The sequence below is a fragment of the Triturus cristatus genome, chromosome 5_1 (assembly GCF_964204655.1).
Source record: "Triturus cristatus chromosome 5_1, aTriCri1.1, whole genome shotgun sequence".
Taxonomy (NCBI): Eukaryota; Metazoa; Chordata; class Amphibia; order Caudata; family Salamandridae; genus Triturus; species Triturus cristatus.
Genome location: NC_140587.1, coordinates 298,249,438 through 298,271,089, shown reverse-complemented (window position 1 = coordinate 298,271,089; position 21,652 = coordinate 298,249,438). Strand labels below are relative to the sequence as shown.

The window sequence follows — 21,652 nt, the reverse complement described above, 5'->3', positions numbered from 1 at the left end:
TCACTGAAATGGCGCACTATATGCTGCTTGCCCAATGCAGACACCCTGGCACCATGGTGCAAGGGTACCTGCGCTGTAAGCAGGATTGATTTTGTGCAACTTTCCTGCACAAAACAGTTCTCAGATGTGGTTCCTTCGTTCTACGTGTGCTGCAGTATACAGAATGCAGCACACATATAGAGAGAGGAAATAACGAGGAGAAGTACAATGTCTTCTTGTTGCGCCTCTAACGGGAAGGCATAGTAGTTTGCAGGATTCCCAAGTTTACCTGTCTTGGTGAATCTGGGAATGCGTCAAAATGCATGGGTGGATGTGTGGGAGCACCCACTCTCCACCCATAAAATGCCTTCTAGGCGCGGAGTAACACAAGGCAGCCACTTGTGTTGCCTTGGGTCGCTCCAATTTACCAACCCATGCAGGGCCACGCAAGGTGCCATTGTGTGGCTTGGTAAATCTGACTTAAGGGTTGCGCTGTCCTTGTGATACCCTGCGTGTAAAAAGGGCAGTGCGATCCTATGATAAATCAGGGCATTAGGGTCTCATTGAGAGATCCCAGTGTGAGGTCCAATACCTACCCCGGTCCCAGAGTAACCAATATCAGAGGTACAGGTGACTCCAGGGACAGAGTATGAGGCTGGGGGTTTGGGGGTTTTGAGGGTGTGTTAAACCAGATTTCAAATGCAACCCTGAAGGGTCCCTTAGAAATGAAGAATATAGGGAAATCAGTGATTCTGGATCTGAATTTGCACGAGGCCAGTAATTATTGTTTACGTCCCCTCCAGAATTAACAGAGACCTTGTAGTCCAGACCTTGGTGTGCAAAAATGCTTCATGGTTTAGATTTAGTGCATGTATGTAACTTTAGGCTATTGAAAAACATAACGAAATGGGATGTTGATGAAAGAGGCTGAAGTGAAGGTACCCAAATACAAATATCAGTCCAGCAATCTTCAGTAACATGGCTGTTTGTGCAATCCGCAGGAGGAGGGCCTGGAGGAAGCGAAGGAGCTGATCAAGAAATCCGATTATGCATCAGAGGAGAAAATGAGGACCGTCCTCACTGAGTTTGTCAGCCACTGCAGGTACAATACATTGTGCACATGTATGTATAAGGATATGCATAGCACACGCCTAGCTGCAAAGTAAGAGAATGCCGAAGTGTACACTATAGGGGTGTAGATAATGTTCCAATATGTGCAATATAAATCTGTGTACAGGTTAAAATTCTTAATTTTCGTGTGGTATATTCCTTATTTACCCCTAGTTCATTGCACCCCTATTCTCTTTTATTCAAAGCGAGCCAGACTCCCTCCAATGCGCTGCCAGATTAAATGAGCCCAATATAACATAGGATTAACAAACAATGCATTAAGAAACAATATTAGTTATATTTCCCTATGCATTTATTTGTGTTATTGCCTGCTACTGAATTCCCTCCTTTCTTCTTGTGCCTGCTCCCGGACTGGGGAGGACGCAACAGGAACCAGATCCAGTCCTTGTAGATGAGGGCGCTTCACCCACATAATGTGCCATGCTTCATCATAGGCTTCCCCACCCCACCCTTGTAAGGTGGTGCTACTAGAGCAGACTCAACCTCCAAAATGTGAGGGAGTGCTTAGATAAGTCATGATTGCTGGATACAGCAGGGACTAAGGTATACAAATACCTTTGGGTAAACCCATGGAATTAGCCTTTATTGATGGGTACCCAAAGGTATGGATACACATTTTAAAAATCAATGTTTATAGGTACCATGACCAACACAGCCAATATTCTGCCAACGTGTTTCTGCCTGTGACAAAAGACCTATGAGTGGTTCAGGGCATTCATCAGGGCAACTGAGTTAGAGAATCCCTATACGAGTGAGCACATCTGCATGCAGGTGAAAGAATAATTTCCTATCTCCACCATGCAAAAATAGTAACCTGGGGGTAGAAATTCATACTGAATATAATAAAAGTCGTTTTCTGCGAAAGAACACATAGCACATGTGTTCGTCATTGGTGGCATTTCAAAGGTAAAAAACACACGCTACACATGTAATATTGTGACTCTGTGGGAATAAAACAAACACATGCATACATTCATGCATCCTCCTGAATAACACGTTCTCTACTACACCTGTTGACAATGATTAGAATTTACCAGGAATAACAGCTAGGGCACCAGCTTTTCACTGGGTAGCTCTGGATTTTCCTTAAACCTGGTCTCTCCGGTCGTGCATGGAAAACCAGTGCTTAATTTGAGCCAGTGGTTTCCGGTGCTCGGCACTGGAACTTATTTGTCAACACCGGCACTTATGACAGTCTGCACTGATAATCTGAATTAGATATTAACACAGCAACAGTTGTTTAATTTTAGTGAACATTAAAAATGACTAATATATGCTGTCCAAGCCATTCTTTTAGTTTTGGGGTATGGAATAGTCCAAAATGTCATACTTGTAGGCTGTGTTGATTAGTCGATGTGTTGATTCTGTCACGTATAGGGGCAATGAGTGGTGCAAGCTGCAGTAGCCTCTTGATGAGGGCCCGGCACGTGCATATTTACATATTAAGCACTGCAGAAAGCAAACAAGGCCCTTAGAGCACTGCTTACATTAGTAGGTTTCACACTTTGCCCTTCCAGTAGCCCTTTAGCAGCAGAAAGAAATCTGTTGAGGGGCTATATGTAGGGCAAGTGATGGTAACCTGATGAGGTCACCAGGCTGGACCAGTAGCAAATGATGTCACTTGCTCTACCTGTGGCCCCTTAGTGGACTGTAGTTCATACTAAGGGCAGGGGTTGGGTGGGTTGATGTATCAATCTTCACAAGCAGATGGGAAGGTTCCAGGTTTAACCCCACTGGCCCTTTAAACTGCCACAGCAAGGCAATGAATGCATGGCTCTCGAGTTACTCCATTCATTGGCATATTCTCACACAATTGCCTCATTTGTGTCTTTAGCTGGTAATCTTGATGTCACTGCCTAAATAAATGTATGGAGCTAACCCCTTTGTAGTGGTTACTGTTGAAGGAGACAAAAAGAAAAAACGGAAAGATGTACCTGTCTGCAGAGTGCCTCAGAGGGGCGCACACAGTAAATCAGCCCCAGCCAGTCACACAGCATGCAAGATACTGCAGTGGAAATACAGACACTGGGAGGGGAAAGGAAGAGGAATCATCGAGCAGATTCATTCAATTCCGATAGCTGGAAACATTTTAAAAGTCTTCCAATTACACCTGAGCGGTGTTTTACATGTGTGATACCTGCTCTGGGTGGTATCATCTTAGTTGTATACAGCAGCAACACACCACTAATTACCAGCGACGGGATGCGCATAAAGCCACTTTTACATGCATTCAGGGAACAACAAAGCAAACAGGTGTGAGGGTAAGAGCCTGGTGTGTAATCCACATTGCTTCATCTTTACCTGGCTCGGAAAGGAAGCCACTCTAGTTGTGTGCAAGCCTTGAATACATGATCAGACCCCTGACATTTAAGAGCTGCAAAGCTCAGTTCTGTACTAGGTAAAGCTGCCCCGGCATGCAGCTAGGACTGCAATGTCACACTCTCCAGGGGAAAGAATGAGGGTAGTTCCTCAGACAAGCCTTTGTGATGGCCCGGCTTACTACAACTGCCATTGGATATTGGCACAATTTATGAGTGGCACCTTAGAAATGGCTGTAAAGCCTATGTTTTTAACCAATGTATCTTATAATTGTGGTATGAACAGCATTATTTGTCAATTTTACAGTAAAAAAACATATCTTGCGAAGTGAACCTAACGAGACCTCCTAGAAGGAGGGAGTTAGTTTTGCTTGCTGGGTTCACACTCTCTGTACATATGTGCACAAGGATTTGTGCCACATCAACCCCCGCTGCAGGGCAGAGTTCACACCCTCTGACCTAGCTCAGGTGCTCTTCCGCCTGGATGGTGTCAACGCCAGGCTCTGCAGTGTATCCAACAGTGGCGGTGGGTCCATTGGGGGCGTTGGGGCGTTGCCCCACTAAGCTGGGATCAAATAATCAAAATAATCAATATATAAAATTAATCATTCCAGCAAATTAAATTTGCCAGCGCACTGACTGAGTGCACGCCGCGCACTCAGCCGCAGTCTGTGGGTGTGTGTGTGTGGGGACGGGGCTGCCGCTGACGTGGAAATAGCGGCGCGCAGCAGACAGCAGTGCGCAATGCGCATGTCAAGATTTGGGCTATATTGTGGAATCCTGGCCCGAACATGCGCAGTGAGCGCACACGTTTACTTAGAAACTTTGACTACAGTGAGTGGTGACTGGGACCCGAGGGTGCTTCTCATAATGCAGCCCCCCGGGTCTCATTATGGGCAGGGACTAACCCTGCTCTTAAGCCAATCCTGGCGCTGCTGGCGCAGTGGCGCTGGTAATGCAGCGCCAGGATTGGCTGAGTCTATATTCACCGCGCAGCAGTAGTGACTGATTGGCCATTTCTCTACGCTGGTGGCGCACCACGTCACCGCACCAGTGCCTGCTGCCACACGACACACACGAGAGACGACACGAGGTGCGAGGAGTCAGAGAGTCACGAGCACGACGAGCAGACGAGAGAGACACAGTGCAGCAGCCTGGCCAGTCAGTCAGTGAGTGTGAGTCCTATCACTCACTATGTGGAGGCTTGCTTAATTGTAATGAGAGTGTGGTTTGGGGGCGGGCCGGGGGGGGATTCTGGGAATAAGTGTGTGAGTGTCACTGTCCGTGTCGTGCTGTTGGCTTTGCCTCCAGGTCAGATGTGGTCAGGTGTAAATGCGTCATCATCATCTCCAAGTTCCCATATATGTACTGGCGGTCCGGAGTAGTGTGGAGTTGCGGCTAAAGCAACTGTTAAAATTCATTTGTGTCTGCGGTTCGCCTGTTTCTGCTTCCCTGGGCCTCAGATCATTTTTTGTGCCCGCACCCGCCGCACAGGAGAACTCGCGGCTCTCCGCCGTGCTCAACAACGCCCTGCGGCTCCTGCGGCGTTGGGGAAGAAGAGTGTAGAGACGAAGACAGAACGTGAAGGAGGAAAGTAGTCTGCGGTGTCGAAATGTAGAATATGATTGGTCGTGTAGACTTTGAAGAAGAGAAATGTAAATGAGGATATTGAATTTAATTTTTTTATCATTTCATTTATTTATATCAAAGTAATGCAAAAATCTTCGTGCTCTCTTCCGGATACTTCAGAGCTCTGTAAACACAGGTGCCTTTTGCAGCGAACTGCTGTTCCTTTGGCGTAAGGGTGGACACGCAAAATCGCAAATGCGCGTATTCGCTCTAGTTTTATTCCCCATCGTTAGTTCTGTTGCTTGCAAGTAAAGGAATCAATCAATGTGTTCCCGCGGCGGCCCAAATTAAGTTCCATTCATGCTTTTAGAAACAAGGAGATGCGCCCTCTGTGAATCAAGGAATGGTTGTATGGGCGCAGACAATACTTATTGCTCACCTACTGTTTAATTAGGCACAGAAAGGTTTTCAGAATAGGTTTCAGGGATAGGTATAATATTTCAGAGGCAGCTAGAGTTATATGGAGAGGTACAGAATAATCTAGATAGAAACAACGTGCTTGAGAAAAAAATGGAATGTGGCGCAGCAGAGTAAAAGTAAGATTTCTCACACAAAAGCAGACTGCGACAAAGAAATACAATTTGGCCGAAAATTGAATGTGGAAGGAAAACATGATTGGATAACAATGGAAAATAAAGACGTGAACCAGAACATGGTGTTGAAAAAAAGGAAATGTTTCCGAATGTTTTTTAATGTGATGAGGGAATTAACTTGGGATGGTTGTGGGAGAATATTGATTTCAAGATCTTCCCTTTGTCCACACCACTCTTCACAACTCAAGCCCTCCCTGCTCTCCCAGTGGTTCCCTTCACTCTGCATCTCGAAGGCTTCGCTCCACACCTGATTTAGGCGAAAGCAAAAAGCTGATGCGTCTTTCTTGTGTAGGGCTCTTCTCGGTGGCATCCTCTTTCCCTCACTATTCCTTCTGAAGCAAGCCACATGGTTTTCAAAAATGTTTTAAACATAGCTCTTTGCTGACAAAGATCCAATCCTGACCAAGCAGATCAATTTACTTTCTCTAGAGGCAGAATTCAGATTGAGAGAGGGGAGGGGCAATCAACAGCTTGAGAGTGGAGAGAGGCATTCGAATAGATCCAATGGAGGGACTTGTCATGGATGCCTGTGGCCGAAAGGCGGTGGAGAAGGAGATCATGGGTAACCGTGTCTATGGCCATGAAGAGTTCCCAGAGAATCCCAGCCTGTCCACAGAAACATCCAGGATGGCCCTCAACCACCCAAGAACATCTCAGTTTAGCCATCAGTAGACAGATTAAATGTACCAACTGATGCATAGAAAAGTCTACTTTGCAGCAGCACAGGTGGAGTTCATTTTAACGTGGGTTGAACTGGAATCCATTTCCTTTTTGATTGGCCTTGTACGTCCACCCAGATTGGGGATAGATCGACCTTGAGTAATTTGCATTATATAACAATTCTTGACCCTTGTCTGTCCAGGAGTGTCAGATGAGGTTTCCTTGGATGATAGGCTGGGAGTTGCATGGCTGATGAAGTGTGGCCTGCAGGCGCTGATGAAGGAGGCAAAAGAACAGGTAGTCAGAGCTGCAATACACAAGGTTGGACTGGCCAGTAGGGTAACAATCAGGCAGTGCCCAACGGGCTGATCTGCCAGGAAAGCGTTTGGGCCGTTTTCTTGGCTGTTTGTGGGCCTGTTTTATGGTCTGCTGGGCTGGTTTTTACTATTGATTTCCCTTATATTAAAACAAACATTGCCAGTAGCAAGCTCAAATCCATGCAGTCTTTCATACTTTTCAAAACACTTACACACCGAGTCTTTCCAAGTTAGAAACTAACCCAGTCTGCAAATATGGGCCATTTGTAGGATATGCCTGCGCTGTGCTTGAGAAATCTATTGTTTTTAATACAAACTTAAAAGGGACCTACATCCCAACTCCTCTCTTTCTTGGCTTCTCATTGGTTCCTGTGCGTGTCACCTACCTTTCCTCCATTTCTATTGGCTGTAGCATATTTCCCTGCATTTACCAATGCTGTTCCTCGCCTGCCTCTCTTATCAGTTTCCCGCCACTGAAATAAAGTTAACATCCAATTTGGTGGAACTATATTTTCATAAAGTTTGCCTTTTACTCTTGCAGCATATTTACATAACAATTTATCACCAGGAGAGATTACATGATTTGCATAGAATGACAGGATGTTGCGCGGTACTGAGGATTAAGACATTCCTAAGAAACACCATGCTTCAAGAAAGACTAAATGCTTTGGCAATGCTCTCTATAGAGAGCAAGTTAGTACAAAATATCTCAGATTTTAACGTTCAAGTAATTGAAAAGTTTGCTGCTCTTAAAGACAGACGTGCTGATTTTAGATACAAAAAGTAAACATATGTATGTTCAATGCTGCTAGTTTCCGACCACCTGTTTAGTTGTTTGTTAAATAAAAAACACCTGTGAGGTACTCAGAAATGCATTATATCTCAAAGTCTGTTATGAAGCTCTGTGGTTATACTGAATAAGCAGCTACCTATGTTATATGACATGATCTCTTTATTACTGTAATAACTGCACTTTCTTCATTGCTTTATTAACCTTTCTGCTTTCTCAAATTTGCTTGAAAATGCACCATTTTCCCACTCTTTTCTCTTTATTTTCTCGGGGGGGGGGGGAACCCCCCTTAGGTTGTTCGGGCTCGCTTGCTGTGCTCGCTCGCTATGCTGAAGTATGACAAACATTTTACGCCTCACCACTTTCAAATGTCACCGTCCGCCACTGGTATCCAAGGCCACCATGGTCGCCTCAGAGAGCGCCCTCAGGGTTGTTGGTCTCCCATCAAAGGACTCAAGGAATGTGTCCCGTCCTGGTGCACCCGCAGTGGATGCGCCTCCAGGCCACGTCACCTGCAGGACCTGTCCAGACAGGAAGTGACGCAATGAGAAAGAGAAATCACTTGCAGAGGAGGCAGGCCAATGCTTAGAGCCGTGTCTGCGCGTATTAGAGCAGCCCCTTCCTTCCTCTTCAGGGAGGTGCATCACTTAGCAATAATGGGTCTGTCTCGCTGCTTCACCACCCACCCAACCACAATGTAACCCCCCTTAACGACCTCAACTCATCTCCCCACACTCTCGATGTACACCGTTGTGTTGCTCTTCATCGATGGCACTGTAGCAATATGAGTATATGAGTACACACACTAACACACAAACTCGCACTAACACGTACAAACACACACAAAGGAACAGGCGTTCACAAGCACGCAAAGTCACACTCAAATACGCAAAAGCACACGCTCACAAACACACTTGCACACATACATTCACAAACACGCCCTAATCAGTGGTCGAAGTGGGGGGGATCGGCAGGGCACGGCGTGCCCCTACTTCTTCAATTCCAGGGATTCCGTTCCCCTACTTTTTAATTTAGAAAATGCGTCCCAGGACGCAAGAAATCACCATCGCCTATAAATAAAGCTTGGCGTTCCTGGCGTTCGAGGACGGGCGGCAGAGAAGTAACAGGACTCTGTCTTTTCCTTCTTGCCAGAGAAGAAAAATACAGTGTCCACTTCTGCTCTGTTGCTTCAGCTCCCCCCCCACCCACACTCTTTCCTTCTTCCCTCTATTTCTGTCTAGCAGTTCTTCTCTTACTGAAAACCGAGACTTTAAGACGGGGTTTTCACACTCTTTCCTCTCCTTTCTTTTATTTGCTCCCCTGTGAAATGGATCCAAAAAAGAAAAACATTTTTGCTGGAAATGTCGTATTTTAATTCCAAAGTACAGCATCTGGAATAAAAGGTTAAAAATATGAAAAATAAATAAATAAAGTAAGACAGAGTGGTAGCAAACTGACCAGATTGATTTTATTCACACCCAAACACATTAGCGCCACTTTTAGAGTTTGCCAGTGAAGCGCTATTTTTGTTTTCTTGTCTTTGTTTTCCCTGGGCTTGCAACTAGTGCACCAATCCTGGAGGTACTGCAATGTGTGGATTGGAAAACAAAATGTGTACTGCGGCTCATAGTCCAGGGATGTGGTCTTTTTACCATACTGCTTACGTTTTGTAAGGATATAAGCAATGGACATTGAAATGGGTCCATTCAGGGCCTTGTAGTCATGTCCTTAACTTTTCAGGGAAAAGCACTCACTGATTTCTGAATAGTGAGTGTAAACGCGTTAAGGTAACCATGTTGTTCCTGCTTACATTTCACATGGTTTGCTAAACTTTACATTCCCTATGAGCGTTTGCTTTTGCCAGGATGTTGTTACTTTTTTTTGTAGGCCGCATATTGCTCTTCTCTAGTGCGTCATTTAAATTGAGCCTCATCCAGGTGTTTATAGCCGGCAGCAATTGGGCTGTAGTTGAAGGCAGTGTGAGTTATTCTCAGTGGGGCAGTATGGTATTCAGTGGGGGAGAGGATGTGGCACTATGGCCAGAGCTACTGAATTTAGAACTGGGGAACCAGGCTCAGCCTTAATAACCAGTCCACCAGACCACTCTCCTGAGGGAGCACATTCCTATGCTAGATCTTAGAAGGCTGCGCAAGACCTTAGAATCCCCGGTGTCTTAGCACCAGCAGGTGGACCCTAGCAGTGGCAAGTGTGGGTTAACCTTTAAGGCTTGTCCACCACAATCCATACTGAAGTTCACCTCCAGTCTTGCAGACAGTCCTATGAAGCAGCACGCCCTAGAGCGACAGTGACTCTGTCACTGAGGTCACAGGACACTTGAGAAGGGCCAGCTCTAGGGCAGTGCAACCGATGTGACCGCACCGGGTGCTGACTTTGGGTGGAGGCATTATGTTTAAAAGCGCTTGCAGTCTCCTTCCTGGCGGCCAGCAATTTTCGGCAACAATAAAAATGTCATGATGACTCTGGTGTTTAATGTTCTTCCTAGAGAGAGATAATTTTGTCTAGTGGAAGTTTTGATTCATGGAAAGGTAGCTCAGAGGGTTTATGTGCCTGCTGCAAAGAACATGTACCATGCAGATTGTGAGAAGTTGGCCTGGTATATGCTTTCCACTAGTTATAGTGGGCACCTTGTACCAGTCCAAACAACCCTTATTGATGATAGGCTTAAATACAACCTTTATTGAAAGCTATCTTAGTGGTAGCTATGGAGAACAGCCTTCAGGCTAAGTCTTGAAGGAGTGAAAAGCAGCTTGGCTTACCAGATTATAACCTCTTGAATTACTAAATGAAAGGAGATCCACACAAGGTATATATAAAATATATGTATTTATTTCTAAACACTCACTACTAATCTCTTTATGAGATTAGAGTCCAAGATACACAATAATACAGTTCTAAAACGACAGTAAATAGCACAATATCCAATGGGCTCTAGGGGCGGACCAAACCATATATTAAGAAAGTGGTTTAAGAACCACGACTTGACTAGACACAGTGCCTAAAGCACGTAGAATCGCTGGGACCCCAAGGAACCCCCCATGGTAGTCACACAGGAGACCAACGGGGGACGCGTGCAGTGTGAGAACACAGGCGCGAGCCCCGTACTATTCTATGGGAAAGTCGTGGTTGGAATTTTAGAAGTTAAGGACACTTAGGAGAGGACTTTGAGCAAACCCCTTTAGACTTAGGGGGTTCTAGGGCCAGCACCCACAGGAGCACCGGAGTACTCGAGTTACCTCACCCAGGGAAGCCAGGTGCATAGGTGTCAAATGGTGTCGGGAATCGTTGTTGATTTCAATGGTGGTCTGCTGCAAAGTGCTGCTGCCGGGAAGGAGAAAAGTGTTCGGTGTGATCCAAGCCTGGATCGAAGATCATAAGAACCTGAAAGCAGACGGGACAGAGTCTGGGTCACTTGCTAGTGACTAGGGGCATGGTAGACGAAAGCCCACCGATGTCGGGTGATTCAGGTGCGAAGAGGCGAAGCTTGACTCTGCAGCCACGAGGACCAGAAGGCGTCGACGACAACCAGAAGCTGGATTTGAGCTGTCGCACAAAGGATGTCGAGTGCTGCGGTGTTGGTGCTCGGATTGAACACAACAAGCCTTGGCAACAGCAACCCACGCAGGAAGAGAAAAGATGCTTCGGTGTGGACCAGCAAGGTCCTGGGGACTCCCCAAGCAATGGAGAGTCAGGGCATGTCTGGAGCAACCAGGTAAGCCAAATTAGAAGTAAAGTTGCCTTCACAGGGACCCACCAGTCGATGGACTAGAGATCGCGAAGGGACCTCGAGAGAAAACACAAAGGGTCAGCTCACGGAACACTCGTGGAGTGTAGGCGGGCAATCTTCGGTGCAAATGCTGCTCGGGTCAGGGCTATAAGTAATCCAAAGCTCAGCTGCAGGAGTCGTTGGAAAGCTGATGCTTCTGCAAAGTGACGTGGTGTCCAGGGGTTAGGTTTGCACGGTCTCCACAAGGGATACGGGCCTCAGACTTGCTGTGGGCACTGATCGACCTCTAAGACCACGGAAACCCACCTCCTTTGTAGCAAAATTCTTCAGAGTCTGGCGGGAGCATCGGAGATGCAAACCGGTCAGATGTGTCTTTGGTGTCTGCCTTGCAGGGGAGTAACTCTTTTACTCCAAGGGAGATTCTTCACTCATCTAGTTCAATGTAGATCATCGAAGTTCCAGGATTCAGTATCAGAGTTTCGTCCAGGTGTAATCTAAAGTCCTGTAGCCAGGGGTTCCTTTCTTATACCCAAGGAAGGGGTGGGACAAAATCTAGGGACCCACCTATGGGAGGGTCAGGAAAGACCCATTTCCTTTGTCCAGTTTAGCGCCAGAGCAGGGTCTGGTAGCCCTTGCAACTGGTTTGGGCTGGACTATGCACAGGGACACCAAATGTGCCCCCAGTGCTGAACTTCAAAGCACTCATAGAGTGCACCCACCCAGCCCCAATACACTAAAGCCTGTCTGAGAGGTGGTGACACCTCCCTGTGACAGGAAACCTATTGTCCAGTCCTCCACTGCTGGAGTTTCGTCCAGCAGCAGGAGGGCAGATTTGTGTCTGTCTGGCAGCATCCATTTTGGGATGCCAGGGCTCTGTTAGCTGGTACCGCGTATACCAGTGCTGTCATGTTTCCCCCTTTAGAAGGGTGAGATCATACTCCCACACCAGTTACTGGTGTGGAGGTATGATTCCAAAGTGTTTGACACCAAACACGACATGTTTCCGTGCAGTCATCCCAAAGTTAGCATTTACCGTTTGGTTATAATGCACTTAAGAGTGTATGGTTTGGCTGCATCACAAACAACCCCGGAATAAAGGTTCCGAAGGCTGCAGAGGGGCTCTACTCATGCATGGGCACCCTCTCACATAAAACCCAGCACCCTGCCTTCAGGATTGGTAAGACCTGCCATAGGGGTGACTGATAGGTTTATATGTGCAGTGATATAGAGAGATATAGTGAATCAATATCTCAGTAAGGGGTGCATGCACCACCTTACCCAGGCTGCAGTAACAGACCTGTGGTGTCATTTTGGAAGGCTTCCCAGGGGTAGCACAATACATGCTGCTGCCCCTGGTAGACCTCTGGGGTACCTATGCCCTTGGTACATAGTATACCATATACTAGGGACTTATAAGGGTACCTCAGAATCCAATCTGAAGTGTACCTATAGTACTTGTAATCAATTTAAGGGAGACAGCAGATAGGCTGGGGTCCTGAATAGCAGGATCCCAGCCAGACTAAGTCGAAAACCAGCAAAACACCAGGAAAAAAGTGGGGGCAACCATGCAGTCAGATTCCACCTTCCTACACAGATCACAAAGTACACATAATGTAAATAGGTCAGTGGGCTACTTTTGACAGAGAGATCCTTTTGTTACTTGCAGTTTATAAGTTAAAATCCTAACATACAACAGTGAGCTATTAACTTTCATCTAAGAGCTGCATACAAACTGCAAGGTATAAATTAGAGAGTTATGTTTTTCCCCCAGTCTTTGATTACCCTAATGTTACAAAAAGTGTTCTTTTGGACAGAAATCAATTCTGATTATTAAAGAGAACCCCCAACCATGGTATTACTTTTTAAATTCTGAGTTTGTTTCTCCAGATCAATCACTAATAAACTATATGGCCTAGTAGTATGGTTGTCATGTGACTCCTACACATTGTAGTCCTTAGTCTTATGTAACATTTTCTATACAGTGATTTGCACACATATTGATTGTCTCTGAGCAATGTGTGTGATGTAAAGTGCTCTGACACCCTACACTGGTATGAGTGGCGCTGTGAATCAAATTAAATGCATCTGAGAGAGAGTGTGGTTATGGAGAACTTGAGGGGCACTGTTAAAAGGTGGTAGTGAGGGAATCCATGGCAGAGGTGGCCATTAGGGGGTAATAACAAACATTAATGCACAGGGCACCGCCAGTGCTAAGACCTGCCCTGCCCTTGAGGCTAGTCTGCCTCACCCATAGTTAGCTCCATTGGCCTTGTTTCAGAAGTGGTAGCTGCGACTCACCAATGCTGCAGCGTAATGCAGTATATTTTCTGATATTTTATTATTTTGACATGTGTACACATGCTAACAGTCTTTGGAAAGATTTTGCCTTATTAGCACCAGTGTTACATACAAATGCAACAGTGAGAAAGGTGATCAGTCAACCTTTGCAATAAGCCATCCACTCCGCAGCAAAACAAGTCAAATTGTTTATTAACTTTTGATACGTTTGAGCTATAAGCAATTTATTAGTTTAAATGGTCAGATCATGCAGCAGATCTTGCATTAGGAGGCAAATATGGCAGAGCCATAATTATATAGAAAACATTTGCACACTAGGATATTTTGCCATTCATGTTTGAACTGCTGTTGTGGAAAAAGGGAGAAGTGCTGATGACAAACTCCATGGCTCGGCGACAAATGGCTTGTGCTTCCACATTTTATTGTATTTGGGACATTCTGTGATTAGAAGCATATCCAACTTTGTGAATGTGTTTTAATGTCAATAACTCATTATAACCTTATATAATCATGTGTATCCATTGGTTGATTAAACTGGGCAGTGAAATGGCAAACAAATACTAAAAATTGGGATGTTTGCGCATTCTGGCCACACCTCTGGCTCTGCCCACTGAGCCAATCCTTGGGTTATTCCCGCCCTCTGATTCTCCGCCCACAGTTCCCCTACTTTTTTTCCCCCACATCGACCACTGGCCCTAATACACTAAAACGCAAACACTCTTAAATACACGCAAAGACACACACACACACACACAAAATAGAGTTTTTCAAAAACAATCACGACTAATACAGGGCCTGGTGCCTTAGTGGTTTAATGCGCCCACTGTATGTATGTAAATGTATGTTTTTTTTTTTATATAGCGCCGATCAAATGAGTACCGTTCAGTTGGTTAACAATAAACATGTCCTTGAGCGCCCAGATACTCTTGGGCGAACGTGCGCTTTACAAATACACATTATGTTACCTACTCCCCCCCCCAAAAAAAAAACACACTTAAGGGTGCTGCGATATGTGCATGTATAGGGCGTGCGTGCCCTAATATCTTAGGGGAACAGTCTGGTTTGATGTGGAAATCAACGGGTCAAGGGGCAAAGAAATACAGAAGGTTTACAGCGAGGTTTTACGTTTTCAGCCCTTTCCCGTGAGCGTTTCTGGCAGTGACACCACTGACACACTTCCAGTGTGTTTTTTATAGCCTCACACACCGCAGAAGCTGTGAGCCCCAAACGCATCTGCAAACGATAACAACTGATTAGTTTGCCGACACTAAAATAAACCATCACATGAGCGAGGCGAACCCTTAAATAGCAGCCAGTCCCTGATTGTAGGGCAGCGCATCTAGATCTCACATGCCAGCTTCGAGGGTTAGGTTATACTCTCAGTAAAGGCGGGAGTTTGTGGCCTACCATATCTGTGTCTCTTTATTATGCGTTGCGTTTTTCTATTTCAGAGCGTTCAGCGGCATTGTGGAGAAGAAATCGAAAACCCCTAATCAGACTGCTCTGGACAAAAAAAGACTGACATTATGCAGGCAAGAACTGGTAAGAAACACACATCATCTGATGAATTTACGATCCATCAACCATACATTAATCCGTGCAAACCAATTCAGGAGAACATTCCTGCAAACGTGGACCCTTGATGTGCTCCCATGTCTCCAGTCGTCTCTTTCAGTGGGTGTGCTCCCATGTGTCCAGTCGTTCTCTTTCAGTGGGTGTGCTCACATGTGTCCAGTCGTTCTCTTTCAGTGGGTGTGCTCCCATGTCTCCAGTCGTCTCTTTCAGTGGGTGTGCTCCCATGTGTCCAGTCGTTCTCTTTCAGTGCCTGTGCTCCCATGTCTCCAGTCGTTCTCTTTCAGTGGGTGTGCTCACATGTCTCCAGTCGTTCTCTTTCAGTGGGTGTGCTCCCATGTCTCCAGTCGTCTCTTTCAGTGGGTGTGCTCCCATGTCTCCAGTCGTCTCTTTCAGTGGGTGTGCTCCCATGTCTCCAGTCGTTCTCTTTCAGTGGGTGTGCTCCCATGTGTCCAGTCGTCTGTCCAGTCGTCTCTTTCAGTGGGTGTGCTCCCATGTGTCCAGTCGTTCTCTTTCAGTGGGTGTGCTCCCATGTGTCCAGTCGTTCTCTTTCAGTGGGTGTGCTCCCTCGTGTCCAGTCGTTCTCTTTCAGTGGGTGTGCTCCCATGTCTCCAGTCGTTCTCTTTCAGTGGGTGTGCTCCCATGTCTCCAGTCGTTCTCTTTCAGTGGGTGTGCTCCCATGTGTCCAGTCGTCTCTTTCAGTGGGTGTGCTCACATGTCTCCAGTCGTCTCTTTCAGTGGGTGTGTTCCTATGTCTCCAGTCGTTCTCTTTCAGTGGGTGTGCTCCCATATCTCCAGTCGTTCTCTTTCAGTGGGTGTGCTCCCTCGTGTCCAGTCGTTCTCTTTCAGTGGGTGTGCTCCCTCGTGTCCAGTCGTTCTCTTTCAGTGCGTGTGCTCCCATGTCTCCAGTCGTCTCTTTCAGTGGGTGTGCTCCCATGTCTCGTCGTTCTCTTTCAGTGGGTGTGCTCCCATGTCTCCAGTCGTTCTCTTTCAGTGGGTGTGCTCCCATGTGTCCAGTCGTTCTCTTTCAGTGGGTGTGCTCACATGTCTCCAGTCGTCTCTTTCAGTGGGTGTGCTCCCATGTCTCCAGTCATTCTCTTTCAGTGGGTGTGCTCCCATGTCTCCAGTCGTCTCTTTCAGTGGGTGTGCTCCCATGTCTCCAGTCGTTCTCTTTCAGTGGGTGTGCTCCCATGTGTCCAGTCGTCTATTTCAGTGGGTGTGCTCCCATGTGTCCAGTCGTTCTCTTTCAGTGGGTGTGCTCCCATGTGTCCAGTCGTTCTCTTTCAGTGGGTGTGCTCCCATGTGTCCAGTCGTTCTCTTTCAGTGGGTGTGCTCCCATGTCTCCAGTCGTCTCTTTCAGTGGGTGTGCTCCCATGTCTCCAGTCGTTCTCTTTCAGTGGGTGTGCTCCCTCGTGTCCAGTCGTTCTCTTTCAGTGGGTGTGTTCCCATGTCTCCAGTCGTTCTCTTTCAGTGGGTGTGCTCACATGTCTCCAGTCGTCTCTTTCAGTGGGTGTGTTCCCATGTCTCCAGTCGTTCTCTTTCAGTGGGTGTGCTCACATGTCTCCAGTCATCTCTTTCAGTGGGTGTGCTCCCATGTCTCCAGTCGTTCTCTTTCAGTGGGTGTGCTCCCATGTCTCCAGTCGTTCTCTTTCAGTGGGTGTGCTCTCATGTGTCCAGTCGTTCTCTTTCAGTGGGTGTCCTCCCATGTCTCCAGTCGTTCTCTTTCAATGGGTGTGCTCCCTCGTGTCCAGTCGTTCTCTTTCAGTGGGTGTGCTCCCTCATGTCCAGTCATTCTCTTTCAGTGGGTGTGCTCCCATGTGTCCAGTCGTTCTCTTTCAGTGGGTGTGCTCCCATGTCTCCAGTCGTTCTCTTTCAGTGGGTGTGCTCCCATGTGTCCAGTCGTTCTCTTTCAGTGGGTGTGCTCCCATGTGTCCAGTCGTCTCTTTCAGTGGGTGTGCTCCCTCGTGTCCAGTCGTTCTCTTTCAGTGGGTGTGCTCCCATGTCTCCAGTCGTCTCTTTCAGTGGGTGTGCTCCCATGTGTCCAGTCGATCCTCTTTCAGTGGGTGTGCTCCCATGTGTCCAGTCGTTCTCTTTCAGTGGGTGTGCTCCCATGTCTCCAGTCTTTCTCTTTCAGTGGGTGTGCTTCTATGTCTCCAGTCGTTCTCTTTCAGAGGGTGTGCTCCCATGTGTCCAGTCGTTCTCTTTCAGTGGGAGTGCTCCCATGTCTCCAGTCGTCTCTTTCAGTGGGTGTGCTCCCTCGTGTCCAGTCGCTCTCTTTCAGTGGGTGTGCTCCCATGTGTCCAGTCGTCTCTTTCAGTGGGTGTGCTCCCATGTGTCCAGTCGTTCTCTTTCAGTGGGTGTGCTCCCATGTCTCCAGTCGTTCTCTTTCAGTGGGTGTGCTCCCATGTCTCCAGTCGTCTCTTTCAGTGGGTGTGCTCCCATGTCTCCAGTCGTTCTCTTTCAGTGGGTGTGCTCCCATGTCTCCAGTCATTCTCTTTCAGTGGGTGTGCTCCCTCGTGTCCAGTCGTTCTCTTTCAGTGAGTGTGCTCACATGTGTCCAGTCGTTCTCTTTCAGTGGGTGTGCTCCCATGTGTCCAGTCGTTCTCTTTCAGTGGGTGTGCTCCCATGTGTCCAGTCGTTCTCTTTCAGTGGGTGTGCTCCCATGTCTCCAGTCGTCTCTTTCAGTGGGTGTGCTCCCTCGTGTCCAGTCGTTCTCTTTCAGTGGGTGTGCTCCCATGTCTCCAGTCGTTCTCTTTCAGTGGGTGTGCTCCCATGTCTCCAGTCATTCTCTTTCAGTGGGTGTGCTCCCATGTCTCCAGTCGTCTCTTTCAGTGGGTGTGCTCCCATGTGTCCAGTCGTTCTCTTTCAGTGGATGTGCTCCCATGTGTCCAGTCGTTCTCTTTCAGTGGGTGTGCTCACATGTGTCCAGTCATTCTCTTTCAGTGGGTGTGCTCCCATGTCTCCAGTCGTTCTCTTTCAGTGGGTGTGCTCACATGTCTCCAGTCGTTCTCTTTCAGTGGGTGTGCTCCCATGTGTCCAGTCGTTCTCTTTCAGTGGGTGTGCTCCCATGTGTCCAGTCGTTCTCTTTCAGTGGGTGTGCTCCCATGTGTCCAGTTGTTCTCTTTCAGTGGGTGTGCTCCCATGTGTCCAGTTGTTTTTCTTTCAGTGGGTGTGCTCCCATGTGTCCAGTCGTTCTCTTTCAGTGGGTGTGCTCCCATGTGTCCAGTCGTTCTCTTTCAGTGGGTGTGCTCCCATGTGTCCAGTCGTTCTCTTTCAGTGGGTGTGCTCCCATGTCTCCAGTCGTCTCTTTCAGTGGGTGTGCTCCCTCGTGTCCAGTCGTTCTCTTTCAGTGGGTGTGCTCCCTCATGTCCAGTCATTCTCTTTCAGTGGGTGTGCTCACATGTCTCCAGTCGTTCTCTTTCAGTGGGTGTGCTCACCTGTCTCCAGTTGTTCTCTTTCAGTGGGTGTGCTCCCATGTCTCCAGTCGTTCTCTTTCAGTGGGTGTGCTCCCATGTGTCCAGTCGTTCTCTTTCAGTGGGTGTGCTCCCATGTGTCCAGTCGTTTTCTTTCAGTGGGTGTGCTCCCATGTGTCCAGTCGTTCTCTTTCAGTGGGTGTGCTCCCATGTCTCCAGTCGTCTCTTTCAGTGGGTGTGCTCCCATGTGTCCAGTCGTTCTCTTTCAGTGGGTGTGCTCCCATGTGTCCAGTCGTTCTCTTTCAGTGGGTGTGCTCCCATGTGTCCAGTCGTTCTCTTTCAGTGGGTGTGCTCCCATGTCTCCAGTCGTTCTCTTTCAGTGGGTGTGCTCCCATGTCTCCAGTCATTCTCTTTCAGTGGGTGTGCTCCCATGTCTCCAGTCGTCTCTTTCAGTGGGTGTGCTCCCTCGTGTCCAGTCGTTCTCTTTCAGTGGGTGTGCTCCCATGTGTCCAGTCGTTCTCTTTCAGTGGGTGTGCTCACATGTGTCCAGTCATTCTCTTTCAGTGGGTGTGCTCCCATGTGTCCAGTCGTTCTCTTTCAGTGGGTGTGCTCCCATGTCTCCAGTCGTTCTCTTTCAGTGGGTGTGCTCACATGTGTCCAGTCATTCTCTTTCAGTGGGTGTGCTCCCATGTGTCCAGTCGTTCTCTTTCAGTGGGTGTGCTCACATGTGTCCAGTCGTTCTCTTTCAGTGGGTGTGCTCCCATGTCTCCAGTCGTCTCTTTCAGTGGGTGTGCTCCCTCGTGTCCAGTCGTTCTCTTTCAGTGGGTGTGCTCACATGTGTCCAGTCATTCTCTTTCAGTGGGTGTGCTCCCATGTGTCCAGTCGTTCTCTTTCAGTGGGTGTGCTCCCATGTCTCCAGTCGTCTCTTTCAGTGGGTGTGCTCCCTCGTGTCCAGTCGTTCTCTTTCAGTGGGTGTGCTCACATGTGTCCAGTCATTCTCTTTCAGTGGGTGTGCTCACCTGTCTCCAGTCGTTCTCTTTCAGTGGGTGTGCTCCCATGTCTCCAGTCGCTCTCTTTCAGTGGGTGTGCTCCCATGTGTCCAGTCGTTCTCTTTCAGTGGATGTGCTCCCATGTGTCCAGTCGTTCTCTTTCAGTGGGTGTGCTCCAATCAATGTTTGTTGGTTTCTTCTTCCTGTGTGCTGGGGCGGATGGCACCCACGCCCTTACGTGAACCACCCGTCATGTTTTCCACATTTTATGGGACACTTGAAACTGTCCATCTACTTCAGCTAGACCAATAATTATCTGATAACCTTGAAATCAGCATTTCTCATGAGAAAGAGAAAGTTGTTCAATGGCTTTAGGAGATGCTGTGTCTTCCACCCTTTCCCAAAAACAACTTACAGATACATTTGGTTGGGTTAATTGTTTCATCAGGGTCAATTAATGAACACAGTAATAAAAGTACCAGCCCTTCCATCATGGCCTAGGTCGAGAAGGCCAAACTCATTTTGCTGAGTACTTGGACCAGTCTCCGCCTGAGTATTGGATCTGACCATGTTCGGCGGAAGGCGAAAGGTTCCTAACACAGAGTTGCTCTGTGTGTATCCAACATACTCCATTATTAAGCGAGGTTGCAATGTTAGACTCGACAGCTGTTCATTCGTCCTCCAATTGGGAGAGCCAGGTTGGCATTTAATGAAAAGAAGCCTTTGACATGACTTAGATCGCTTGCGACCCTCCTGACTGTGGAGATGAATAGAAGAGACAGTGAAGTGAGTGATAGCGGCAACTCACTGGGAATTACTTGTTCATCTGTTGGTGGTTTTCTTTTCAGGAGGCCATGTCAAATGTCGCCAGTGCAATTATAAAACAGAAGAAGATGTCGAACAGTGACATGATGCGTGAAGTTCAAAGTGACATTGAAAAAATCCGCTTCCTGATCGATGAGGTAGGATTGAAAAATATATAGACAAGCTCTCTTGTCATTACTGATGCTGATGCCCTGATGAAGGTTTCATTGCGATGCTAGACATGGCGTTGGTTCTCATCGTCTCATATAATGTTTTAGTGATTTAGTGTCAAAGGAGCAGTAGTTCGTACTCATTATGAATTGAGCATTAATTACATCCACTCACTTGGTTTTTGCACTTCATTTTACCACCTGCTGCCTTCACTGTCCATTTTTCTAACCACAAAACATTAAATCAGGCACATAAATTCAGCTACCGGATGAAATATTCCTGTCAGAAATATCCCACGCCCCTCTTCCATATTACTTGAACACGGCCCCCAACTTAATGTTTGACCTCTTTCCGTACCCATGTCAATGCTTCGTTACCTTGGTAACTGGGCCACATGGAGAAGGGTGGGGCCTGAAATGCCTTGGGTGTGTGGAGGATGCATGGTCCACCCACGATAAACACGGGCCTGTGTTCGTTTTAGAGTGGGCCATGGGTATAATTTTGGTGCCTGTTGAGGTCCTGCAGGCCCACCACAGCTCTTTCTAGGACATCTAGAATGCCCTGGGTGCAGTGATGAGGCCCTGGCATGCCATGATGCCTTGTTAGAGATGGGTAGGAGAGGATGGGGCCGACACAGGACACCCAGCAAGCCCAGCCTGCGAGCGGCCTGCTGCAAAATTTGAGCAATAGGGCCCACAGTTCCTGCCCTCTTGGAGGGAGGAGCCAGGGTCCATGCAGAATCGTTGGTGACCGGGCAGCTGATGCACCGAATTGCAATCGAACATGGATGGTGCTTCCTGATCTGTGCAATGTGCACATTTAAGGAGATGAACTAGCCTTACAGATCTACTCTAGGAGTAGTGTTAGATTTTATTATCCCGTAACTCTGAATAGCTGTAACCCCTTGACTGCTCCCTTGACCATGTTGAAATGTCAATAAGTAGTCTGACTAGACCCAGAGCCGTCAATAGAGTTGAAATTTCATAGCAGAATGTTGGGCCATTGAGAGGCATTCTGTGCAAGAACTACAGAATTAAGTATGAAAAGACCCACGGGAAAGCGCCTTAACCCGAAACCTGTTGTACTCACTATGGGGCATATCAGCAACACCCGGCGATAATTATGGCTCAGCGCTCTTAGCGTGAGGATAATTATCGCCGGCTAGCGTGGATTTTTATCGCTGAGATAGCGTGCTATTAGCAACGCTTATCTCCTCAGCGATAAAAATCCTCACGCTAACTGC

The 21,652-nt window shown here is 47.4% G+C and overlaps 1 protein-coding gene across 2 annotated transcripts in view; it reads left to right on the top strand.

Moving 5' to 3' along the window:
• The window catches only part of FER1L6 (fer-1 like family member 6), a 974,281-nt gene that overhangs the window by 658,853 nt on the left and 293,776 nt on the right, over window positions 1–21,652 (top strand). For both annotated transcript variants that reach the window (XM_085604988.1, XM_085604987.1), the window contains exons 15-17: window positions 981–1,081; window positions 14,912–15,002; window positions 20,283–20,396. In XM_085604988.1, coding sequence (XP_085461114.1) covers window positions 981–1,081; window positions 14,912–15,002; window positions 20,283–20,396 — 306 coding nt within the window. The remainder of the gene's footprint in view (window positions 1–980; window positions 1,082–14,911; window positions 15,003–20,282; window positions 20,397–21,652) is intronic.